Here is a 27,685-nt window from a genome sequence, read left to right as displayed (position 1 = left end):
ATGCTAGCATCCATGTGACTCTGGTAAACTCTGGTTTAGAGACCTCTCTCAGCTCCACTGCTGCTTTAAGATACTGCTATCGGGCTAACGTTATAAATATATATATCCGTACTAGCTCCCCTGAATAAACAGTTAACAACAGACTGTCTGATTATATGTATTTTTTTGTTTTTATTTCATGTTTTTATTTATTTATTTAGTTGTTCCCAAACCGTTTTAATTATTATGGGATGGAATGCATTATCCTGTACTGTCTTAAACAGATGAGTTTACAATAAACTAAAAATGTTAGGTTGGTAGATCTGACAATCCTTACAGCTCAAAATAAAAGTACCAACCACCAGGAGGCGCCAACCTCTTATTTCAAAAAAGGAGCTCACTGTTGCATCTGAAGATGGAACACTTAACTGCGTTGAAAACCTTTTAGAAAAGGACAAAAATAAAGCCAAATGCCCACTAAGTCTAAAAGGGATGTACTAGCCTTTGTGAGTCTTCTAACCAGGAGTTTAATTGTAAATAACTGGAAATTAGTTATATACGGATCGATATGGAAATATCGACACTCCCGATACCAGAATCGATACTTGCGATACTTCAGTCATTCCGAGGTACTGTGGTAACAGTGGAACTAGATGTACTAGATAGTCACTAGATGCGGCAACACAAAAAAACCTTGTAAAAAAAAAATACCTCAGGTTAAACCAGAATACAAGGTATTTATGAGGAGGACAGAAGAGCTTAAGATGTAGGTTTTCAGTTTATAGTAGTTTTTAATAGTTAAATAGAAATGAGTAAAATAATAAGACAATTTAAGTAAATTATTCTTTAAGTGTCTGAAACAGAATTTTCACCTATCTTGTATGATTGTGTCTCTGTTCGGTTTTTCTGTTGTTGCATTTGCTCGGCTGTTTATCATTAATGAGACCACTACCTCAATATACTTTACAGTTTAAAATAAATGAATTACTCTGATGTCTTGTATTCTTTATGAAGTTACGATTTGGAATATAGTACTTTTTTCTTTAAGGTTTACCCGAAACATTAGGGTATATTTACACAAAGTATCGATATCGGGCTGGTATCAGCGATACCAGCCTGAATCTTAGTAAGCATTGGATTGGAAAGAAAATCGGTGGTATCCAACATCAGAAGTGGACATCAATGACATCACCCTGTTGTCATGGATTAGAGACACCATTTACTTTCTTAAACTTTTTATTTTTTTGTCGTAGTCTTACTTAATTAGTAATTTATTACCAGAATGTCATTGAAAAAAAATATTTGAGGCAGTAAAGAGTAGAAAAAGTTAATATCTTAAATGATGTGATTGTAAAGGTAGAAGCCAACACATTCTTCTTCTTCTTTTTCTCTTGTTGTGTTGTCAGTGCTTTTTGTGACTTTTGTGAATCCGGAGAGAGAACGGGAAGAGCCACACAAACAAACATCCAGGCAGATTTCTTTCCCTGTATTATTTATTGAAAACCCAGCAGTCGTCATTAATACCTGTCGTGTCTGTACAGGCGGGAGGAGGGAAGGGAGGGAGGAGGCGGGGAAGGGAGTAAGGTGACGTGGTAAACTGTCAAGAAAATGGGCAAAGGACAGAGACAAAAAACAAAAAATCAACACTCCGATATGCTACAGAATGACACCCTTGTATCGCTTCTCTTTTTTTTATTTATATAACACTCGTTTTTAAAAATGTTACACGGATGCAGAGGGAAGAAAGCTCTGAGGGGGGAGGAGGAGGTAAGAAAAGTTTCAATGAAGTGTTTTTTGTTTTTGTTTTTTGGAGGAGGAGAGGGGGGGACGTGTCTTTAATATTTTTGTTTCTTTTAAAACAGCCGACTTCCTCATCTGCCGTGTGTTGCTGCTTTTACTCGTTGTGTGTGGTGAAAAGCCGTCAAGGGAGACGGTCGGCTCTCTCTCTCGTCGTTGTCTCAGGCCGACGCCGTCCTCCTTCACCGTTTCTTGGGAGGCTGGGCTGTGCGGGGGGGAGTGACGGGCCGGCCGGAGTTCATCCCTCCGTACTGGTACTTGGCTTTCTTCTCAGAGGGCTTCAGGATCTGGGACGGAAAAGGGAACGGTGTTAAATCGAGTAGTAAAAGATCTCGACATATTGGACCAGGGAGCGACGAAGCTAGAAACTAGAAACTAACTCTGGCAGATGTTTCTGGTCATAACACTGGCTGCTGCTTTTTAAATTTATTTATTTTTACTGTCCACTTCCTTTTTATTCAGTTCATTTTTCATACTGTACTTTTGTGTTACGCTTGAGACCTACACTCTTACTGTACTTGTGCAATCACAACATCACAAAGACATTTGATTCTATTTTTTAGACGACAATTTTTTTCTATCCTTATACTGTCTTTATTCTTACTCTATTCTTAATCTTATTTCATTCTTATTCTATTTTATTTTTATCCTTACTCTTACTCTATTCTATTCTTGAACCTTTTTCAGGCCAATATGTTCTACATTAAACTCGACCTAGTGCTGTTTATAAATATATATTATCGTCATTTTACATTAAATTATTACTCTTATCTATATAATACACAGGTTCAAGGTTCAGTAGAGTAGCAGATTGCTGCTAATGTAAATTAACGATTTCCTATTGTTATAACTTAACCATCAAACACAAGATGACTTTTGTTATGAAGCAGTCACAGTAAATGCAACTTTTTTTTTCATTGCTATCAAAGTAATAAAAGTAGAAGGAGCAGCTGCAGTGAGCTGTTAGATGAGGAGCTATCGCTCATTTAATTTAACCCCAGTAGCTCATAGAATGACGGAAAAATAAAAAAGGTCAATTGTTTCCTTGACTTTGCAGAGACTTGTCAGCTGTAGCATTGATTTACTTTCACCAAATCAACCAGAAGTGGAACATGACCTCCTTCTTAAAAGTTTCTAATTTGTCTCATCATTTCTACAACAAGATGAATTCAAGTAGTTTGGATTATGTGGGAGTCGTGTCTGGTTGCGTAATGGACGTCAACCTAATGAACCATGTTTCTAATAATAGCAGCAGACTGCAGCCTGATACGGAAAAGAGAAATGAGCCTAGTACACCGATCAGGCATAACATTATGACCACCTTCCTAATACTGTGCAGGTCTCCCTTGTGCCTCCAATACAGTTGTGACTCATCAGAGAATGAACATGGGCATCCTGCTGGAGATGGGTGGGGTGGGGGGGCTTTGTCTGGTCTAGGTGGGTGGTACATGTGTAAGTAACATCCACACGAATGCCAGGTCCAAATATTTCCCAGTAGAACGTTGTAATATCAAAAAGATTTTCGATGTTATTGACTTCTCCTGTCAGTGGTTTTAATGTTATGGCTGATCGTTGCATGCAACTGGTTGGCCTGATGCCACATGACCAAGCCTTATGTTTTTCAATTGACTGGTTTGGTTTAAAATGACTTTTTCTAAGCTTCATACATTACTAGTTCTCTAGTGAATTTATGCTGTTCTTTAAGTTGTTCCTTTAACTGTTCTCCTGCTGCCATCAAATAGTGTTATTGCTATGGGGTGGGGGGTGTCTGGTCTGGTCTGGTCTAGGTGGGCGCTACATGTCTCAGTAACATCCACACAAAAGAATCCCAGGTCCAAAAGTTTCCCAGCAGAACCCTGAATTGTCACAAGATTTGTTTACGCCCCCCTGACGGTGGTCATAAAGTTGTGGCTGATCGGCGTACACGTTAACCCCACTTCAATACCTGGAAGGAGCACATCAGGGTTTCGTCCACGCTCATCATGCCGCCTGCGTTGTCGAACTCTCCGCAGTAGTTGGGAGCCGAGAACAGAGTCACCAGCTGCCTCTTGGCGAAGAACTCATAACCATCTTCTACCACCTGGGGGCGCCAGACACACGGAAACACAACACACACACATTAGTGCTTGACACAGGCGTCTTTCAGCGCGCGGACCTGCAGATATGTAAAGTTTACGATAACACACCGCGGCCGCGTTGGACCACAAATGTGCGTGTGTTTCTAGGAGGCTGGTGGTTTGGTTTGCTCAGGTTAGGGAAGTTCCCGTGTGTCTGAACGTTAATACCTGGTGGGCTCTACAGATGAGGTCCAGGTCGTGGCGGTTGAGGAACTTGCTGACCACGTCGGCTCCGAAAGTGAAGGAGACGCCGCGGTCGTTCTCCCCCCAGCCCTGGACGTCCTTGTCTGGGTCGGACCACAGCAGATCACACAGGAGGCCTGGAGGAGACGAGGGGGGGATAACAGATATAATACACAACACAGACCCAACCAACGCGAGACAATAAAACGGAGTATATCAACCTTCATGTTACATTCGCAATTTGATGTTTATCCTAAATACAGACGCACATTCTTCACATCCACACAGAGTCGCCCTGAAAGTCCATAAGAGGATCTGAGACGGCGTCCTCCAGGGCCTGAACGCTGGCTGCCTTATAAGGACAAGAGCCAGCAGGTTTTATGAAGAGGGGGGCAGAGAGGCTTCACGTCCGCCTGCTTCTCCAGATAAAACTTATTATTCATTTAGAGAGAGAAAAGTCCGATTAAAAGTGAGTTTCTGATCTAAACCTCAGCACGCTGACAGACCTTCAGGATTAACGGCCCCGAGGGGAAGACACAGTCTTACCCGGCGTTAACACCAGAGAACATAAAACACAGCGAAGAGTAAATCCATCATGGGCCGAGCTGGAATCAGAACCTGAATTTACGAGACGCCTCGGAATCAAAGTGATTTATGGAGCTTTGTGTCCTGACCTTCAATGAGAGAGGATCCCTGCTCTGAGATAGCAGCACACGGCTCCGAGCCACCGACTGGAAATTACATTTTATTAGGTTTTTCTGGTGGATGTGTCAGGCTGCTGCCATCAAGGAGTGTCAGTGTTACGGGGGTGGGGGGTGGGTGCGACAGGTCCAAGTAAAATCCACATCCATCGTCACAAGATGGTCAACGTTATTTACTTCTGCTGTAAACAGAAGGACTCTGACTAAGAGCTGTGATTGGTCGACTCTTTGGTATTTCCTGCAGCTTCTCCTCCTCCGCAATTTTTGATTAGATTGTTGTGGATTAATAAAAAACAACATGGAGGAACTGAGGAGGTCCAGAAAAACAAACTTCTGTATGTTCGTCTTTGCTGAAGGTTTCAGTCGCCGTTGTTGAAAGTGAAGCAGAAACAAAATTTAACCCAACTGGTTAAAAAAACAAAAAAACAAAAGTGTTTTTACAGAAGAAGCCAGACTGATAAGTGGCTCGTAGGTGTTGGATAGGTACGTAGGCCCATTGGCCGTTTTTGACTACTTTTGGTTTTACCTTTATATTTTATCTTGAAAATGGTTTACGTTGCATTAGTTGGTGTCATTTTACAATTATTTTTTTCATTTTGACAAACTGTATTAACGCAGTTGACCTAAAACTATAAAATCAGAGCAGGAAAAAGTTTGATTTTTCAGTGTGAAAACCACAAATATGTTAAACAAACTAATTTTTACAATCTAAAGTGTAAATTTCAAAACCCTATGTACAAATTTAGCAAACAACAAAGCAAATTTCTAACTATTTCCATTTAAAAGCAGGAAATGCATCACACTATTTACAAACATTTACAAAACTACCCTTAGCAACCGTCGGCACATCACTTTCTGGTTGGCTGATGGATGCATTTTTCCACCATTAGCAAACGGGGTGTCATGTTATTTATTTATTTTTTTTCATTTTTCATTTGAAGCTAGCTAGTGATCTCCGCTAGCTAGTGTTTTGCTTTTTTTCACCTTTGCTCCTGTGCACCAGACGCGCACCAACATGGCGGCAATATTCAATAAAAAGTGCGTCGTCAATTATTTATAATTCATGTTATTTAGCATATTTATAATTCAGTGACTTTATAATTAACTAATTTTACTTGGTCTATCAACACAATTTTAAACTGGTCTATAGGCTGATTTTAGCAGTTTCTAGTAAAGTAAAGTACTAAAGTAATCTCCACAAGACTCGCACAGCACTTTCGGTGGTCATAATGTTGTGGCTGATCAGTGTACTGCAGCCCATCCCAGCTGTGATTGGGCGAGAGTTGGGGGCACGCTCTGGACAGGTATCACGCAAAGACACAAGCAACCATTCACGCTCAGCACGTCCACGCCTACGGCCAATTTAGAATCGGCCATTAACATAACAAGCGTGTCTTTGGCGCCGGGACAGGGAGAACATGCAAACCCCACACAGACAGACCTGTGACACGCCCGAAACCCGTGGGTCAGACGGTCAACTGGGTCATTTATGAAGCACACACCTGTGTCGGGGACGTCTGTTGGTCTCATGATGCGTCTGATCTGTTCCATGGACTGCAGGTCAGGAGAGAGGCCTGTGATTTACACAGAGAAAAAACAAAACATAAAAACAGGTTAAATCTCTTAAATCTCCCCCAGGTATTAACTTATATCAGTAAAAAAAACTGGCTTTGACCCAGTTTGCTTCACGCCAGATTAATAAATCTGAAATTCCCAGAAGCTTATGTGGGTCACGGATGCTTTTTTTTAATTTTATATTTTTTACGCCTACTCTACAAAACCAAAAACACCATAGTTACAACCACGAGTACCTCCGTGACAGCAGAAGATCTTCTCGTCCACTATGGCGGCGATGGGCAGGCAGTTGAAGCAGTCGGTGAAAGTCTTCCACAGCTTGATGTTGAATCTGCGTTTACCTGCAGGATCGACACAGCGGAGAGTGTCAGTCGCCCATAAAAGGCAGGTTCAAATGTTTTTACAAGCTCGGCCTCGAGTTTCAGGGACCGGTCGTCTGGAAATAGGGCAAATAAGGCAGTTCTCTTTCTACCCTGGAGCTGATTAAATACACACTCGTTTTGACTATGGATGGCATCAGAACGTGACGACGGAGAGACGGAAACGTCCAAATGCTTCCTTTACCAGAAGACTGTAGCAGTAACGTCACTATGCAGCACCTTAATTTCAATCAAGGGCGGTAAAATCACCGACATAATGATGTATTAGTCGACGACACACGGCATCATTAGAAGTGGCATGTGTTCGAAATCTCTGGTACAGCCGCAATCACTCGCACTGAAAATAGTGCATTTAGTTGGGATTTTCTGACCACGATTGACCTGCCTTTGGTGGTCTGCTTCATACTTGCTTTTGTCCTCCCCCCTCACACATCATCGCATCACGTCCTTACTTAACCCGAGACACTTAACCCACCTTGCTCCCAGTGGGAACTCCACTGATGGTGGTCGGAGAGGCTGTAGGCGCGGATTAGCAGCCACATTTCCATCAGCCTGCCCCAGGGCAGCTGTGACTACTGAGGTAGTTTTCCACCAACACTCCACCAATGCTCGAAATTCGACTTTCTGACTGCAACTTGCTTTCACATGCCAGCACAGTCATTGTGGAGCATGCGCACACGCGTTATCCTGTCGTAGTCCGATTAAGGCTTATACACGCCACAGAAAACCGAATTCCAATCGCATTATCTGGGTGTCTTAATTGGATAAAGAGAACGATTTTAGTTGGCGTTAACACCTTTACATGCACTTAAGTTGTCCAGTTAGAGTCCGACTAAGGCAATAATTATTTTTTTTCATGTCCATGTAAACGCACTGACTGTATGACTGTGCAAACGAATCAATAATGCAATTGTATAATCAATTTTAAGCGCTTTGAGCATTTAATGTAAAAGCGCTACATAAAACCAATGTATTATTATTATGGGGTTTCCTGAGCATGACGCAGGGCTAATTCATGTATGTGCTTCCATTAAAGATCATGTAGCTATATGATCAGTGTCGGGGAGATCAAGACAAAGAATGAACTAATGGGAGTGGACCAAAACTTTATTCTGTTGTGATCTCTGTGAGCAGCTCTCACAGCCCTGGAGCTTCTACAATGGCAGCCTGACAGGAAGCTCAGTACAAGCAGGTGCATCAACGTCATTGGGTAATTTAGCGGGACGCCTTTTCACACTGCAGGCGAGGCGAGCCGCTAAAATCCCTGGGTCGAGGTAGAAATGCCGTTACAACCGTTTCACATTGGCAAAAAGACCCAGAACAAACCGGGTCAACACCTGATTTTCGAACAGTGTCAAAGGGGCTTTAATTAGCTCAGCGGAGCAGTGCTAGCGAGGACCCAGTGACCAATTTCTTCTTCTTCTTCTTTTTACTTACGCAAGCTCACCTCTTGTTTAGAAAATCAATGAAATTTCTACTGTATACGTGAAACCACTAGCGCCTACTTCGGTATCAGTAAAATCTTATCGATGCCCATCTCTGGGTTTCACTTCTGCTTCGCCGTGAACTCACACTCGTCGTAGAAGCCGTAGATGCGGTTGATGGAGGCGCACTCGTGGTTGCCCCTGAGCAGGAAGAAGTTCTCGGGGTATTTGATCTTGTAGGCCAGCAGAAGGCAGATGGTCTCCAGGGACTGCTTCCCTCTGTCCACGTAGTCCCCCAGGAACAGGTAGTTGGCCTCGGGAGGGAAGCCGCCGTACTCAAAGAGCCTCAGCAGGTCTGTGTACTGTCCGTGGATGTCGCCTAGGACAGAAGTAGGGAGTTAGAGCTGCTCTCTTTAAAGATTATCAGAAATCTATGAGTGAGCACGGAGGAGGCGATTGGTACTGACCACAGATTTTGAGCGGAGCCTCCAGCTCCAGGAGGATTGGCTGACTGAGGAAGATCTCCCGGGACTTGATGCAGAGGCCGCGAACCTCCGCCTCCGTCATCTGCACGATCTTCCCGGGCCGACATCCTCGTACTGGTGTAAAGGGGGGGAAAGAAAAAGAGGGAAGGTTAAAGGGCGTACCCTTTCGCTCGGATTGATCTCAGGGGTCATAGCCCCTGTCGGTCGTCACACCGCCCTCGTCAGGATGAACTGAAAACTAAAGAAAATACGGGAGGAAAGGTTTAGTCAACAAACGGAGGATAGAAATAGCCCTGTGTGGGTATTGTTGATGTCGTTTTTGGAGACGCTTCCTGTTGTGTAACAAGGAAAAGGAGAAGATGGGGGGAGGGGTGAGTCAGATCATAGTATCAACTGTGTTTAAGACTCATATAAAAGTCAAGTTCAGTTAAGACTGGGGGGATTTTAGGGCAGGGGTCAAATACGAGTTAGTTATTACTTCAGAACAGACAATAAATACAAAACAGTTGTTATTAAACTACATGGTTTTATGGTTAAACTTAACCCATTAATAAATATTCATAGTGTCACACTCTCTTTTACTCTAGATTCTCAAGCCAACGGCGTAATTGGGTCTTAAAGGCAACAAACAATTGTAAAAATGTCAAGAATTGTCCATTTTTGCTCCCACCAACAACATTTGCTGGTTTTCGGTTTCATATTTTGCCAAAGTGATATTTACATGTGTGAACTGAATGTCATTGGATTCTCGTTAGCTGGTTAGTTACACATAAATGTAGGAAACAACGATCACGCAAACAGGTAAACATCTGGTTGAAATACGATGCTGCCTCACAATATTTGTGCCCGACTACATAAAAAAGAAACCAAAAGCAGCTGTCAAAAGTTGACTACTGACACAAAAAAAATGGGCGGCCTCGCCACCACAGCAAGGCAACCGCCATGCGTGAGCGTCCCGACGAGAAAACATCCTGGGGCTTCAACGGTAAAATGTTTAGTAGTAGTGAGTGAGTATTGGGCGACTCAATGAAGCGACGACAACTCCACCAGCCAAGAATCTGGAGATAACTCACTGTTTGTGTGCTGAATTTTGTTTGTTGCTAGTTCACACATATCAGCCTAGAAATAAATATAAAACTATTCTGATTTTCATTGACTTTAAATCCAAGTTGGACCTAACTTCCACACATTTATCAATGTTTTTTCACAACAAAGCTCCTGCCGGTCAGGTTCCAGGTGCACATTTAAACGTAAAAGGCAATTCATCAACCACATTGCAGCTCTTCCCGATTTGATTTTGGTCTTTCCCTGCAGTATTTCCACCGCTGCCCGTCCTCTCACCTTCTTCTTCTCTGGTCGTAAACCTAGAGAAGTGGGCCAGAGCTGACTAAGCCGGCCGCTGACAGACGACACCGTGGCAACATGATGGAAAACCAGGCAGGCGGGCATCAAATGCCACCTAACATGTAGCTCAAACAGATGTGGTTTAGAAGAAGAGCACGCTTGCTTCGTGAGAGAAGCTCTGCAGCTCTGACGTTATGACATCCACCTGTAACCCTTTATAGGGTACTACTACTAATTGAAACACCTACAAATTCTAATAATTCTAAATTTGAACCCTAGAGTGTTATTGTATTGTTTTGTTTTTGTGAAATCTTTTAAAATTTCATTGAGAAAATCCAGATATAAACATGTATTCAGAGCGTTAGAACTTAAGTGATCATATTAGACAATATTAGGACACTACTTCTTTGTCACGGTACCTAATAGATCAGTTATGCTCAGTTCATGCAGAGATGGACCCAGTAGATCACATCAGAATGTTTCCTTGATCTTCTCTGATTGGCTGAATGAAAACCACATGCTTCTAAAACCCTCACTAAGAGACACAGTGATGCAATTTAAAATGTGAGGTAGTTACCAAATATGGTTCCTTGCCCCATAAAGAGTTAAAGGACAACATTAGCCAGGTTTACGTGGAGACTTTTTTTCTCATTCCGATTGAAGGTGTCAGGTCAGCTGAAAGATGGAGATCTTTCGTTTAATCACCAGTAGTTGCGATTGTTTTTTCACTTGATTGGGAAAGTTTGTGGGCTCATATCCACTTTTGCAATTGTGTTAAGTTAGTAAAGTAACGGTTCTGAATTTGTTGAACGCTATCCTGGCTTTAATTAATTTTTGAAGGACCTTTGTGAACAGTTAGATAATCCTATTTTTTTTTCTGTCGTCTTTCAGAGTTCTTATTAAAAACAAGCTCTCTGTCACTGCGCATTTACGTCAAAATAGAGCACGCTCAGACAGAACGGAGCATGACTTTGTTACGATTCACCGTTTACATGACTTTCTATTGGTTTGGAAAAACCGAGGGCCTGTTTATTCTGACCGAGGTGTTTATATGGAGCATTTTTATTCGCTTTGAGCTTCTAAACCGATTGTAATCGGAATATTTGGCTCCATGTAAACCCAGCTTGTATATGCGTGTTTGTGTGTGTGTGTGTTTGCGTGTAGCTATTTCTGCTTGGAGACCTTAGACGGAGAAACGCTGCAGCCAAACACAACCTGCGTTCACACACGTCCCACCTGAGACGGGCTATATTTAGACTGTCCGAAAAGGTAGGATTTCAAAAAAGTAAAAGATACGCACGAGTCATTTAAGGTGTGAATGTGGGGAAACGCACAAACGCTGCGGCCTATCCCTCAGAGATTACAACAACACACAGGCAACACAGGAGTGTCCAGTGAGGTGTGTGAGTGTGTGTGTGTTTGTGTCGACTGTCAGGAGTGATATCACACCCTTCCTTTTCAAACTCCGCGATGACGCGTTTGCACGTCTGTGCTGGCTCAGCTGACATGGGGAGGGCAGGCCTGATATAGGACAAACGCACACAAACACACGCACACAACCAGCGCTACTTGCCTGGGAGTATCCCCTTTCAATCATATGGTGAAGTTGAGGCAGAGCAAAGGGAAGACACACACACACACACACACACACACACACACTCTCCCCTACACAAACACAGCAACACAACCAGTGACCTTGACTTCAGATCGTACCACTCCCGAGATCGTGGGGTGGTTTCCCAGCATCCTTTTGGTTAGCCCGGTCACCACACCGCACTGCAGCTTCACCGGTAAACACAACGGGGGGAGAAAAAAAAAAAAAAAAAAAAAACGGTCTGATCACCATGGCAACCCAGCAAGACCAATTTCCAGCCTGCGAGGTGTTTGGGCGAGAGGAGCTGCTGCATCACTGGGGGGGGGGGGCTGATTTGCAGATAAAGTGGCACCTTCTTTCTCCGGCCCACGCCCTGAATACTAACACAAGCCGCAGACTGCCACAGCAGAAACAGAAACAGAAACCTGACAGGACGCTGGCACACACACACACAAAAAACACATGAGAAAATCTCCTTTAGATTAGAATCAGGTTCGCGATTCACGACCAAGAAATGGCGTAATGCACATGTCATGTTTCGCAACACGTGACCCTACTGGCAACAGGTAGCCTCTCGCCAACCAACAGAAAATGTTCTGTTTGGGTTTCAGAGTCGGTTTTGACTGGTTAAACTCTAAGCGGCTAGAGCTGAGTATCGTGTCAATCTCGATAGCGAACGATAAATTTTTTTGATACCACTCGTTTTAAAAACCAGTTTGAACAACAACAAAAATACTCTACAGCACATAACTTTTATTTTCCATTTTACCAGTGCAGTTGCCAGTTTACACCACAGGATGGCGCCTCCTTTGATTTCACCGAACAGTACGTCTCACGATACTCGAGTCACGATACGATACATTATCGCGATATTATGCCATTGCAATATATTACAATATTCTACACAGTTCACTGAGAAATTTTAAATGCAGCTTAAAATACAAGTTGTGTTTACGTACATCGGATGACATCAGTGATAAATCGTGTTTGCTTATTAGTTCCGTCTTCCATTTGAAAGTCAAAGTTTCTTTTAAAACTGATATTAAGGCATTCAAAATCGATACTGTGTCAGAAGAAAAAGTGATTTATTGCCATATCGATATTTTTTCCCACCTCTACTAAACTTTATATTGTGTTAAATAAATGCAACGTGTGGAAATCCCTTCACTTCAACTTTACAATGTTGACGCTATGCTACTAGCATTTGTAGCTAAACTTCCCTCCAACTCCACGTTACACCAGCGACTTTAGATCGTGTAAGAATAATGATTATTGGCTCGCAATGGCTAACATTTACTTTCCTGGATATCGTAATTTGGCACTGAAAGATCATTTATTTTTTGATATTCGATAGGATCCGTACTACAAATACGGAAATTGTATGTAATTGTTTGCCATAGAACTCATGGCTCTTCATCCAATTTCACCCTTTGAAATTTAATTTAAATGTCATGTGGATGTAAACAACTCAAGAAAACAGTATATTACATAATGCAGCGGGTTACGTCAAGGACCACAAATGCAGGAATTCAATTGTGCGTTCATGTGATGTCTATAAAGGATAATTGGAAAGTTTAAGTTAGTTATGAACTTAGATATTTGTGTACATACTGGACACTTTTAAGCAAATGCAGACACGTCTATAGTTTAGCCCCTTGTTGACATACAAGCACTGGAATGTGCAGTTAAAGCTCAACGCGACCAATGATCCACGCTGCATTATAGAAAAGTGCAGGTTTCGGCAAATATCCCAGTTTTAAAGCCTGAAACTCGAAACTCTGCTGCAAATGTTTTTGCCTTTAGTGACTCTGAACCTCAGCGTTACTCTCATCCGTCCTAGCTGTTGGCTCTGTGCAGGACTTCTGCCAACATTTTAGGGCGGTGCAGGAGTCTCTCGTTTGTGTCCTTAAAATAAAAACCGTTCTGGCATTTTGCCTGTAGTTGACAGTAAAGTCACAGAGAGAGAGAGAGACTAACGGGAATGTCATGCGACAAAAGTCCCTGTGAGGCAAAAAGCTATAATAAAAAAAAAAAAAACCTTCAGCGATACAGTGTCATAATCAAAAGAAGAAGCGGTTTACGAGGTGGATTTGTTGGTGGATTTCTGGCGAGGGTTTCTAAATTAAGCCCGTTACGGTACATTAACGATCACAGAAACGTAAACACAAGCTCAGAGACGCCTTCGCGTTGACAGACGACCCACACAGATGGCGTTTCCTTAGCCGGTTATTTGTGAAAGATGAGTGAAAACCTCGCCTTTGAGAAACCTTTTCGCGCTCCGGTTCGTCTCTCCTAATTTGGCGAGGTGCACATTTCTCCAAGCCTCTAAGTCGAGGTCCGGTCGTACTCTGACTTCTCACAGATGAATGCACTGTGCCTTCAAATCAAACTCCCCTCTCCATCTATTTGCGTCTCCTTCCCAGACCTCCTACCCTCGGGCACTGTCCCACCCTCACCCCGCTTCACCCCTTCCCTTCGTCTATTTATCTCTAAGTCGCATTCCTGTCTGCGGCTGCATTCCTGGGTCGTCGCGTTGCCAGTGAACTGTGCTGACGTCAGAGGTCGGCTCAGCCTCGAAATCCCCCCCGAGGCTCCCAGACCCTCCGAACCCAAACAGCTCCGCTTGTCCTTGGCTTTTCTGCAGCCTCACATACCCCCTTTGATGATAATAATAATGACAGAAAAGCCTTTAAGTGTATACCAGCGTTTCCCGTACGCTATGATGCAGAGATCGGCCGATATGGATTTTTTAGGGCCGATATTGATTTTTCTGAGCCGATATCTGGAGTTACAAAAATATTTCCAAATGATGTTGTGCTTGCGTTGTTTTTTTCCCCCATTGTTACCAAAGCAGTAATTTAACCAGTAGTGTAATGGTACGCGGAAAAAAAAACAAACAAAAACATAAAACGTTCGATACTAACCTCGATTTTGAGGTTGCAGTTCGGTTCATTTTCGGCAAAATATGACAACAAAACGCAAAAGTCCTGTACCGAACCCAACGTCCTCTACCGGAACGGTACAACACTAAATTTAACCATTGACTTTTTAACTTGATGGAGAGAACAGCACTCACGTAGCATTAGCATGTTTGCTAATAAGAATTTAGGTTAGCGTGACTTTTTCAAACCCGATGTTTGTGCTTTCGATTTTTGTAGATCATGGACATTCAAAATTATTTAAAGAGAGTTGGTCAAAACCAGAGGAAACGACTCCAGACTTTATAAGGAAAACTTTATAAGAGCTAACTAGCAAAGTTAGAAATTACAAGTTAGAAGTTCAGCCATTTTCTGAAAATACGATTTATTCGCATTTGCTACTCTGTTTTTTTAGGGCCGATATTGAACTTGAAGAGTATTTAACCCTCTGACGCAAACAAAACAAACAGGTAATCGGCGAAAGCACCCGCTTATCGGCCAATGCCGATACCGGCAAAATATGCAAATATCAGCCCAATATATCAGCTGGACTATCTCTAATCTGATGTGCCACATACTGAATAAATAGTTCTTAATAGTTAGGACAGCATCAAAATTAGAGACATTTGGGGGAAAAAAAGCCAGGGACTCGTGAAATTTTGTAGGAAACGCTTGTATACCTTTTCATGCAGACCGTTTGTGTGAGACTCGTTTTGCGAGATCGCATGAAAAGATAAGTCCCGGTGTAACAGGAGATTCCAAACATACCAGAATCGACAAGTTTGAGGAAACTGCCAGGCCGCACTTTGGATTTAAATAGTGAGGAAGAGCTTGACAACAAAAGCTTTGTACAAAAAAAAAACAAACCAAAAAAAACACAGCCTTGTGAATCAGAATCTACTCGATCAGTAACGAATACCAGGCTGAACTTGTCACTGGAGGAATCCAAGTAAGGAAGAAAAAACAAAGTGACTGATATGATACGTCACTGAAGAAGCATGCTCAAGGAAACCACAACATGTGAACAGATATAAACCTGCACCGACAACTAAAGGCAGCACTTAATCGCTCATCTTCGGCTTCTGCCTTCACGTGTTTTGCAACGTCCGACCAATCGTCCGAAACCCATCGGTTAGTTTACGACGACGTAAAAAGAGAAAGGTCTTTCGCTCGCTTGAGTAGTCGCATTTACAACAAGTATTTCCAGCTCTTCTTTGTCTCGTATGAACTTAAAATAGTTTACATTTGGACTGCTGGCTGGATCTGTTAACAGAATAATAGAGGGAGTCCAGCCACGTTTAAAAAAAAACCTTTCAGGTTTACTCACTAAATACTTGGGAGGATCTTCAGTGAAAGGACCGGCCCGGCCCTTTGTCCTGCACGTTTGAGCCACGCCACAGAAAAGTTACGACACAGAACAACAACAACAACAATCAGGTGACAAGAGTGTGTGAGCACACGCCTCAACTGTGACAGGGAGAAATTAATTCGAAGGCGAAGCCGGCGTGACGGGCAGGGACGGGCCCGTCTGATGGGTTTTTACAAAACACAACCGCAGACTCACAAAGGGCCGGGAGTTTAAACTTTAAGCTCCTTGTTTCTGAAAACTGCTGCTAGTCAGACTTCAATCAATGAAAGAAATGACTTCACGATTAGGAAAATGTAGACGTGTGCACGGGTAAGTTGCTCAAAAGAAAAGAGCCGGGCTGTCGATCGTCGCTTCCTCCGCTTCGCACGCGGTGAAACGCTCACTCGGGGTCATGGGGGTCGACTATTTTTCCATTCGCTGGGAAAAAAAAAAAAAAAAACTGCGCTTTGACGATGTGTTTAAGGGCCAAACACAGACAGAGAGAGAGGGCGATAAGTCAGATTGCTTCTGGAAGGCGTTGCCATATATGGGCATTGCTGTATGCAGGAGGAGGAAGTAGTCAATCAGGACCGGGGGCCTGAAGGCCTCGTTGGCGGTGTGGGGTGAAGAGAGAACCAGAGCAGCGAGCGGCCACGGCGATGGAAAGGCTGTGAGCTGCAAAGAGCTGCATGATGTCACTAGTGAAGTCAAATATTCAGCTACTCGTGTTTGTTTGCTTGGTCTTTAAATGAAAACTACACACACCGACCAGGCACAACATTGTGAAGAATATGGTCCTAATAATGTGTAGGTCTTCATTATGCCTCTAAAACAGCTGTGACTTATCAGACAGTGGACATAGTGGGGGGGTTTCTGGGTCCTAGGGGTTGAGGGGAGGGGCCTCTATGGTGGATCATCCCAAAGATACTTGATCAGTTTGGGATCTAGTGAATTTGGAGGCCAGGTCTTAAATTATGTTACGAATCTGTTCAAGGTGGGAACGAAGCCTTTACAGACTTACACACTGGGCCATAGAGAAAACATATTACATGCAGGCTAAACAACAACAACAACAACAAAAAAACGACATGTGAATCCAAAAAGACAGAAGCAACGAAGGAAAGACCAAAAAAAAATGATCAAAATCTATCAAAAAAGGATGAGTGAGGGTTCAGGTTTTTTCGGATGCTTTTCAAAAGCACCATGAGAGGACGTAGGTCTCACCGGTGGACTCAATTCATTCCACAGCTTAGGACCTCTGTTATTATTAAACAGGTGTGTTGATGTACGTGTATGCTGCAAGAGTACTGTTGTTACTGTGTCTCATTTGATTTGTATGAACATCGGGGCTGGTCTTCATGTTTTTTTTTAGCGTTTTTGTGTGGTTGCATCCTGGCCTCGGTGGGTGCTACGTATGTCAGGTCCAAAAGTTTCCCGGTTCTCCCGTCGGTCATAATCTTGTGGCTGATTGGTGCATGTGATGCTTATAACGCGTTCCTTGTTGAGACGGCGTCCAGCCGTCACTCTTGTTTTTAATTTGCTCCTCATATCTTAGAGCTGCTCTGGCGGGAAATGAGCAGGTTTCTCTGCGCTGCAACAAGCCCAAAAGTTTCCAAAACTCACGTGGGTGCGGCTTCTAAAATTATTTAATATTGCGCAATGTGTTTTGGAGCCAACCACAATAATTATACTTGTCTTTGATAAGGTGATTTAAAGAAAGAGGAACAGAACCGGGAACACAGTGGTCTACGGTGTGTTCCATTGACTCGTAGAATGGAGGGCAGATCTTACGTCGTCTTCTTTTTTTTTGTTTTTGCAGAAAGTCTAAAAACAAAGTTGTTGAGATGCTGGATGAAAACGTGAAAAGTTGGGGGGAACTGCAGAGGCTGCGGTCAGCTTTTTTCCCCGACCTCATAAAAATACATCGATTAGCGCAGCAGCCATTTTTTTCCCCCCCATTTTTTTTTTTTTTTTTTTTTTCACCTCGGCAAGAAATGACGAGATCAGCAAAAGCCAGATTTTTTTCATTTCCTCCGGTTTCCAGGCGAAGACGTTCGAGGCGACGTCTAAGGGGTCGAGCGGGCTTCATGAATTTTAAGCAGGTGTGACTGTGCATGTTTCGCTCGGAGGGCGCCGATAAAGATGCCCCGTCAGAGTTTTTCGGCCGACCGCCGGCCTTTCTCTCCGACCGGGCGCCGGGCCAGGGACTCCCCCGCTCCCTCCCGATCTAACCCTCTCCCACGCAGGGGTGATGGAAAACAGTGACCCCCCCCCCCCCCCCCCCCCCACACACACACAATCAGCGAACAAGAAACTCCACAGTAACTCGGAGCGACGACTCTCGAGGCCCGAAATCCCGACTGCGATGGCATTTTTCGTGCGCGGGCATTTTCAGAGGACGTTTTGTTTTCGCCTTTAAGTGCCACCAGTGAATGGGCGCCTTTGTGGGGGGAGCCCCGGAGAAAGACTGAAACCGAGAGGGTTGAAGTAAACAGGAGGCCATAGACGCAGAAAGCGGGAGAGGAATAAAGAGGGGGGGGGGACCGGGCAGAAGGAAAGTGAAGCTTGAGACGGCAGCGGGAGTGAATAGGAGGGAGGGTTTTTATTGGAAAGGCCGGAGCGGGAGGCAGCTGAAAAGCTCTGGGTGAGCTCTCTGTGCCACGTTTGGTGCCAGGGGGTGACCGCTCTATATTCCCCCCCCCCCCTTAAACCCTCTCCACCACCACCACCATGCCGCCGCCGCACAGGCTCCATCATTGTTGTTTCCATAACAGAGTGCCACGCCAGCAGCCCGGACACAACTCAGCAGCAGCAGCAGCAACAGCAGCAGCAACAGGCCTCGGCGTCCGACGAAAACAAGCAGGGCGACGCCGGCGTAAAAAAAAAAAAAACGCGCCGGGGAGGTGGAGAATGAGGAAAAGTCGAGAGCCACACGAGGCTCGATTAAAAGTTTAGAGAAAGGCTTGAATGACCTTTAATTACTGCGTTTGAAAGCGAAAGCGCATTCCTGTGGGGCTGGGCGGTATGACCAATAATGTCTGACGGTATTTTTTATTTATTTTCACACACAATCATTATTTTCTACTGGTTTGAGAGAGGAATTGTTGCACTAGTTTGACTGACGATGGACTATTTTACTGTCACGATGAGTAAATATTGTAGAATGATCCCACACTAGTGGTAAAATGGGTTTGTCCCCGTGTTAGCGCTGCGACTTTGTTTGTTTTTTTTGGAAAAAAAAAAAATGCTGGTATTCAGCATGAACTGGTATACTGCCCAGCCCTAGCTTTTGCTTGAATCAACACATTCTGAGTCTTCACTGTAGCAGTCTTATTTGGTTTACTACAACCAAAGGTTAGCGCATACTTTATTTATTTATTTTTTTTAGAAAGGTCTAAAACTTGTTCTGCAAGACTTGACTTTGAAGCAGATGGACTTCAAATGAATTGGTTACTTGCCCCCTGCTTCATCTCCCGTGACGATGGGAAATGCGAAAACAAAGTGCTTCCATTGCAATAAACTTTCGTATCGATGTGCCTGAAAACCACCTCATGAGAGCGGAGAAGTGTTTTAACGATATTTGAGAGGTTGGTGAAATGTAGATGTTTCTGTCACCAGTCATTTATTGTGATATTTGGGGTTTGGTGCAGTTTTAGGGGGAATGGAAACACAGCAAGTGACTACGAGAAGTCAACTTTTCTTTGTGATCTGGAGCTGTTCCGTTGGGAGCTGATTACACTCCTGCAAAAACTTTTCCAATTGGGTCAAGAGTATTGGTTTAAACACACCTCATGATAAAATCCAAGCAGTATGATACCTGACTCACACTCTGATAAGGATTGATTCTGGAAAATCCCAGGCTAGAAGAAAGCTTAGCAAGGAGCATAAAAACAGAGCTGAGAGCTTTGTTCATAAATGCCATTTACGTTCAAACACAATTTTTCTTTGCCTTTAGCGCCAGTTAGTCGACATTCATTCTTGACATTTTTACATTTTAGTGCCTTTTGGGGCTTAAAACACACCAGGAAACTTTTCCGAATGAAAGCACCGTCTTTAACCCTCTGACACGTCGTGCGTCCAAATCACGCGACCAATTTACGACGACGTAGCAGCAAGACGCAACGTCTGAATCTTTCTTTCAACTTTTGTCGAAAGTGCCAACTTCAAACTATACACCAGTCAAGTAAAATTAGACTTATTAGAAATAATTTACACCGCACTTTTTCCTGAATATTGCCGTCATGTTGGTGCGCGTCTGATGTTCAGGAGAAATGGTGACAAGCTAAACGCTAGCAAGCAGTGATCGCTAGCTAGCTTCAAATGCTCGAAAGCATTTCTCCTATTGGTGGAGAAATGCATCCATCAACCAATCAGGAAACTATATGTCAATGGTCAATGCTAAGGACAGTTTTGTAAATGATTGTAACTAGTTGTGCAAAAATGTGTGATGCATTTCTACATAAGCTTTTGAAATGTCCACTTTGGAAATTGCATTTTAAGTTGTAAAAATGGTTCGTTAAACATGTTTGTGTTTTTCCTACTGGGATTTTATGCTTTTAGTGTGGTTTTAGGTCCAGTGTGTTAATGCAGTTTGTCAAAATCAAAAAAATAATTGTAAAATGACTCAGGTGAGGCTGTGCTGAAAAGAATGACACCGAACAAGGCAACAACGTAAACCGTCTTTAAGATGAAATATAAAGGTAAAACCAAAAGTAGTCAAGATATGAACAAATACTGTTCGTGCAGGTATATTAGAGCACAAACTAAAGAAGACAAATAAATAAATAAAGAAGTTCCCGTTCCAGCCGGTCCCTGCTCTCCGTGGCCAATGATCGGGGTGCCACCTGTGCTGGCAGCCCAGACAGAGGGGCCCTTGTGGCCGAAGCCCGGGCCAGCGTGGGCTTAGTGTGGGCATTCTGGAAAAGCTGAGGACGGTAATAGCTTACTGCTTTGCTGGATCGCAGCACACGAGGTACAGCACTCGTAAAAACTAATGAGGAGGAGGAGGAGGAGGAGGCGCTGAGAGGAGAACGCATCCAGACGAACAGAAAAACATGAGGCTTGTTCGGTAAACTGTGCACACAACACCGGCCTCGCAGAGCGGAGTCGACCGAAGCGCTGCTACGTCGTGAGCTCAGTACGTGTGCGACCGCAGGGATTCGGCTGAGAGGTCCTCGCACCAAAACAACAGCTGTCTGATTGATTCCTGCGGTGTAATGCGGTCGTGACGATATTGATCCGTTCTCACCGCAGCGAGTGTTTGGACATCCACCCATCAAATGTGGCCCGTGTTTACATTATTTATTTATTTATTTTGCTCTGTTCAGCGTTTGGTCTCAGCTGATCTGGACCAGCAACAGACTAAAGAACTATAAGTAACGACAACTCTCCAATTTGTTTTAGGGCAACTAATAACAAGTAAATTAGAACGGTTTCATTTAATAAACTATCCTTTAGATCAGGGGTCCTCAACGTTTTTAGGCCACGTACCCCCAAACTGACTGAGAGACTAAGTAGGAACCTAAAGCATGATGTCCCCATATGAGGACGCTGGGCCTCAGGCGGTTAAAAAAAAAAAAAATTAAGAAAAATAAGTGTGAAGTCAGACTCATTTAAAGACACCATGTTCTTTCTTAAACTACAGAAAATTAAATATACAATTAAATAGTTTAATGAGTTGTCAGATTAGCTTGTTAAATATTCATGTCTGGTGTATTCAGAGTGGGACGTGTGAATCTTGAGATTTATTTAGTTTTCATGTTGTTTTATTAATTGTATCCTCATGGCCTGGTCTGAAATAAAGTAATTTGCGATGAAAATGCTTCGGGCCAGATTGGACCCTCGGGCGTGCCGCTTACGGTCCACGGGCCACGTGATCTACACATGTGCTTCGGAGGGAACGTTTTTCTTTATGACAAGCATGCACCCCCGTCACATGACTCAGTAATGTTGTTATTATTATTGTCTGATCGGTGATGCCACATTTACACACCGCGAGTCTGTGTACCTGCCCATCATTCACAGACGACAGGAATGGAGTTTTTGCACGCTCGGTTAACTTGTAAACTCCGTCCATGTGACGCACACAGACACCCGACCAACACTTAATCACATTCAAATGGGCTCGGTAGGTAAACTATACGCCACTTTGTTGCATAAATTTCGACGGTGACTCACAAGATTGGTCACAGGACGGCGAATGACAGGCGGCTGTGTTCACGGCGACAAATGAAAGCGGAGAGCCCAGGAACGTGCAGGCTGAGGAAACCGAGGAGGCCTCAGTGATTGTAAACCATGTTGTCAGTCGATCAGGTTTAGCCTGTCGGCCATACGACGCCTGTCAACCCCTCCCGTCAACCACTGAAGGACGAGAGCTCGTCCACAGATCAGGATTTCGCCCAAATGGCTGCTAAATTCTTGAGTAAATCCACAAACACAAGAAGACTATAGCTTATTTTTTAATTTACAAAGAATTACTTGAATTTGTGTTTATGCTGTTAAATGTAGTAGGGACAGTGAATCTTGTGTAACATCGGATTCATGTCAATGTGCATCTAAACAAATTAAATTAAATTAAAAAGAATAAACGTATGAAAAATGTCCAGTCAACCAAAAATTTTGCGGCCCCCCTGTTGAAGACCTGATGCATTAGATGTTATTTCTTCCTTTTAAAATGAACTGTGTTTATCATGGTCACCATCGACGTAAACTGGCTTTAAGAGTATAACAAGAGTTACTTTTATCAACCTTTCAAAAGGAAAAGAATCTAAAAATTCTCATTATTACATTCATTCCTATTTACGCATTGACTGTGGTGTTATTTTGAAGTAATATTTGCCCTCAAATCAAGATTTAGAGAGCCTAGAATTAAAAGAATTAACCCATCAGTGCACCATATTATAATCATGAGTGAAATAAGTTAACCATCTACAAAAATAGTTTACTGCGCCACTTGAAATGAGAACTATTATCGACTATTTCACATAAAACAGTAGGGATTTACGTGCAGCTGTACACTCACAAATGCCAAACGTGGATTTTTGCATTGCCCCATTTCCTACGTCTTCAATTAAGAATCAAATCTGAATAAAAATCAGATTCCTCAGAAGGTTCTTCCACGGTGCAGTGAAGAAATACAACAAACTCATACAGCGCTTAATGTATATTGCGCCTTTAAGGAGTTTAATTGCACCGATTTGAAGTATTCTAAGTAGAAAACAACAACAACAAAGTCTACTGTATTAACTGTGGCGTTATTAACCCCCCCCCTCCCTCCCCGTCCCGCTGTGTTTGTGACACCAAAAGGGTGGGTTCATTTCTACCAGGGACAGCTGTGCATGTTGACATTTAATAGGAGATCAGACGGTGCCATGAGAGTACGCCTGGAACCCGGCGCTCTACTGGAAAAAAAGCAACGTCAACTATCGGCTGAGAAAATCCCTTCCGACATCGGGAAAAATACGATTTAATTTATGCGTAGAAGGAAAAAAAATACACGTCTCTGCAGGGTGGTGGTGTAATAACTGAGCTGTGAATACCAGTATTAAGCCACAGATAGGTCACCAGTGATGCAAGTGTGTAAAAGTGAGCGAGCTGTCAATGCAGTCTGGTTAAGTAAACCGAAATGACAAGATTTCAACACCAAGACGGAGCCTGTGAGAGGTCTTTGTGTTGTTGAAAGGTCAAGTCCTAAAATAAAAAGATGGCCCTAACGGAGACACACTGATACAGGGGAGACGAGTTGGGAGTTTGGATTTGTGCCGTTTGTGAGCGGCCCAAGACCGTCTCTTCGCGTTTCAGTAAAACCATTGAGCTGTTTTTGAGATAACCCAGCCTGGTGAGCTGTATCCACCTTGTGCGATGGAGCCTGATAGCTTTTATCTTTTATTTGGAGAAACTATCAATATGAGCTTAGAGTCGGACCTGAAAGCAAAATAAACTTCCTGGAGTCTCTCCGTTGGGAGCTGATTAAGCATAGATACGCCGAGCCAGTAGTTTGGGCGGGCTTTGTTTTATATGCAGCAACGTCATCTGGACACCCTACAGTAAAATTAGTTTACAACACATTGGCTCTGATTGGCTGTAGGACTAACAATTTGCAAGCAAAGGTATGTTTTTGTGCTTATACTGATTGAAATACGCCCCATGATGAAATCCAAGATCCATGACGTGTTACCAGACTCTGACTACTAACTTCAGGCTTACTAGTACGAACTTGATTCTAATGCCACACTTTACCGAAACTTTCCATCGGTGCTTCAATGACGCAAAACAATTAAAAAATACATTGATTTCCCACTGCCAGGTCTTTATCCTCTCGCCCAAAGAAAACGAACCAGGAATCTCAACAGACAACATCCTGGGACCTCCCAACAACAAAACAACGAGAAAACAGCACCAGGATTTGGACCAAAGGTTCATTTAACGTACTTCCGGAACTAGACGCCATAACCTAGGTCACTAAGAACCATTGTCTTTTTTGGGTAAATTTTTGTCTCTACTTCCTGTTTCGCTTTGGCGACTGAAACTTTTGCGGACGAAGAGTCGTACAGAGGTTTGTACGTCTGAACCAGTTAACCTTTCCTCGATGTGTTCCATCTTTATGGATCCAAGACAATCAATTCAAAAATTGACGGAAATATGCTACTATCATGTGAACCAATCACAGGTCTTGTGACATGTAGTTAAATTAGTGGTGAGGTGCACGTCAGGCCACGGCGTCAGGATCCGGGATATCGCCGTCAAATGGGCGCAGAAGCCTAAAGCGCCTATAGTTTTCTCTGACTGTTGGTCAGCGCTTGGGCGTCGCTGTTGTGCCTTTATCTGCTGTGTTTCAGACAAGAACTCATTGAAAGCTCCCTAGGGCAGAGGCTAATGGTGCCATTTTCAAGTTGTAAGTGCTTTGCTCGTGCACAAATGCACCTATAAACCTAAATAACTTTTAAGTCCTGCAAAATCCACAGTGAAATCTTACACTTTCTTTGAGTTTTATATCAGGGAGTCGATTAGCTTCGGGTTTGGGAATGCCATTTGGATGTACAGCTCCTGAACTAAATCTAAAACCTTACATCACCTAACTACGGCCTTTTATGGCTTGTGTTTAGACCAACTTTTCTGAGCTCTTGCAGAAGAACATTCGCAGGCTGTGGCATGCGCAACAAACTCAGGGATGTCAAATCCCCCCTGCTCGGACAAGTCTTAAATTCACAAGAAAGGGGTATAAACTTTTAGATAAAGCACTGCCTCTCCTCTCTAAATAAATTAATAAAGAAACCAAGGGGGCTGCAAACTGGCTGTAGATGCGGATAAAGTGTCAGATATGGATATGTTCAGAACTCACATCTGGAAGCCTTTAGGGCCCTCCAATTTCCTCCACTGAGGTTTCCCATTGGCTGCATTAAGCACAAAAGCAGCTAACCAGTTACGGTATAGTAGTGAAAGAAGCAGTAATTACGTCACCGCCTCTGATCAGTCCACATGATCGCGCTATACTCAATTCATTAGCACACGCTGCAAAAAAAAAAAAAAAAAAAAACGAGCGCGTTTGTCTTCTAGAAAGTTAAATCCAAGCGTGTTTGTTCAGCACTGCTTCCCACATATTTACCGTCTTCTCCAGAGAGCAAAGAGGCAAGAAAAGAAAAGAAGATCAGCCCCGGGTTCTGTCAGGATCCCTTATTTGGCACTGCCAAAAAAGTCACCCACTGTTGGTACCCAACACATAACAATGATGGAGGAGTGGGAACAGTGCTTTCTTAGAAAGTACAGGCGACTTTTGTGCCGTGACGGACCCAAAATAACGGTATGGGTATGAAAAAAAAAAGAACATATTACACCCAAGCATGCAAATTAACTATCAGAGTGGACACAAATATATACTGCAGGCACGATTATGAATCATCAGCTCTTAAACCAAGAAAGCCACTTATTAGACCTTTCAAATCCAGAAGACAAAAAAGGTGAATTACGGTGAAAACCTTTGTAGGGGGACAGCTTAACACATTACAAAACTTATTACAAAACACACAAACACGGGTTAGGGTTATCAAAAGTTAGTTATGAAATGCTGTCAGGGTACAAACTGTTTGGGTTTACTTAAAGTGGAAATATCATCAATATTTGCAGCTTGTGCAAACATTTAGCAACGATCACAGAGAAACATTACACCCTGGCGCCAAATCCCCATTGAAAACTTGTCATTTTTTGCCTAAAATCGTGGTCAGACCTCGTTTATACGGAAGAAAGCCAACGTTTTTGGTCTCCCCTGATGTCAGGGACCTTTGTTGAACATTTCGGCTGAATTAACTCAACAAGCTGCACTTTTCTTTTTTAAAGAAATGACAACTTTTGGTGAAGACATGCACCGGGAGCTACCGCCCACCGTAATGTTTTCTTAAGAGCTTGCGGGGGAAAAATAGATATTAAGATGAATACTTTTCGGATATTAAAATAAACTTGGGGGGTATTTTACGTGCTTAATATAACTATTCTTGCATCTTTAATAAAGGCAGTAGGTAACTGCTGTAGTTAAAAAAATTACGCTGGACACAAACAGTCCTCTGGCTTCAACTTTTCTCACCACTTCGCCGCGAAGCCACTCTTTAACACTCAAAACGCCACGTTTTGCAATACTTTACTGTCTTAAAGTGTGAATTAGTCATAACTTTAGGTAAAAGAGGCTAACTGTAGGTGTGCCCTGTGAGAACCGACAGACGGGACCGGTCCTGTTGGCTCCCAACACCGGGCTACGCTAGCAAGTAAAAGAAGCGGGCCCCCCTTTTTCTTTTCTTCTAAACTCGCGTCTGGGTTTTTAACCTAAAATGGAGTAAACGCCGGTGTTTGTATGGTACAAAGATTAAAATGCGGTCGCGAACTCACCCTCTAAAAGCCTGGAGATCAGCGAGTCGACGTCCAACTCCCCCTCCGCCATTTCTGAAACGAACAGCTCTGCCCCGCCGCTGCAGTCTGGAGCAGGCACCGCCTCAGTGCACGCAAACGCACCGCCTCGCTGCACGTAAACGGACCGCCTCGCTGGACGTAAACGCACCACACCAACTATGGATGTGTCATGCGCAAAAGAGCCGTCCCTTACAAGAGCCGATACTTCGAAGTGAATCAGAAGAGCCGAGTCCCATCGAGTGAGAGCTAGGGATGTGCGATACCACTATTTTTTCCTTTCGATCCGATACCAAGTAGTAGAGCCGAGTCTGGCCAACTCAACTCATGGGCGCCATGTTTGCTACATTGGAGGGAAGATTCTACAGTGTAACCCTATGGGGCTGATGTGCTACGTTGAAATAAATCGCTTATTTTCACTATTAACGGGCCTATAAATGTTATTGCCAACGTCTGTCAGTATGTAATAGGCCTTCACGGTTACAGAGCTGTGTTTACTTTCTCCTCATTGCCGTTAAAAGTTTGAAATAACTTATTTAAATTACGAACTTCATTCATTTGTAAAGCGGTGTTGGGCGTTTTTGAGATCAAGGTACACATTAATGATGGTATGACTTTAAAATCTTCATATAACAGGGAGAAATCAGTTGACATCCAGTTCTTACCTTTAATCTTCTGCTACCATAACTTTCTCTGTTTTTGTTCCTGATCCTGTGCTGGAGGATATATTTTAATTTTTAATCCAACTTTATTCTCAGTTTTTGCCACTTTTCTATGGATGAATATTGGTTAGATGTATCTAACATGGCGTCCATGAAACACGTGACCAGTTCAGAACCAATCAGCATAGTGGGATAGCTCAGCTCCATTCCCTAGTTGGAAAGACTCCTCTAATATAGGGCTCTGGTAATACCAAGGCTAATATCCCAATACCAACATTGATACTT

General features: G+C 43.2%; 1 protein-coding gene across 1 annotated transcript; it reads right to left on the bottom strand.

The window, feature by feature from the left end:
• Nucleotides 1-1,454: 1,454 nt before the first annotated feature.
• LOC125015714 (serine/threonine-protein phosphatase PP1-beta catalytic subunit) lies at nucleotides 1,455-26,875 on the bottom strand. Its single transcript, XM_047597633.1, has 8 exons — nucleotides 26,721-26,875; nucleotides 8,624-8,755; nucleotides 8,305-8,535; nucleotides 6,589-6,693; nucleotides 6,280-6,351; nucleotides 4,062-4,213; nucleotides 3,722-3,856; nucleotides 1,455-2,063 (listed from the first exon to the last, which is right to left on the bottom strand). Exons 1-8 carry the CDS (start codon nucleotides 26,770-26,772, stop codon nucleotides 1,959-1,961), a joined length of 984 nt encoding a protein of 327 aa, XP_047453589.1. The 5' UTR covers nucleotides 26,773-26,875; the 3' UTR covers nucleotides 1,455-1,958.
• Between the last annotated feature and the right edge of the window lie 810 nt (nucleotides 26,876-27,685).

The sequence above is a fragment of the Mugil cephalus genome, chromosome 1 (assembly GCF_022458985.1).
Source record: "Mugil cephalus isolate CIBA_MC_2020 chromosome 1, CIBA_Mcephalus_1.1, whole genome shotgun sequence".
In the NCBI taxonomy this organism is placed as follows: domain Eukaryota; kingdom Metazoa; phylum Chordata; class Actinopteri; order Mugiliformes; family Mugilidae; genus Mugil; species Mugil cephalus.
The sequence above is the reverse complement of the archived record's forward strand: the minus strand, read 5'-3'. Positions and strand labels throughout refer to the sequence as shown.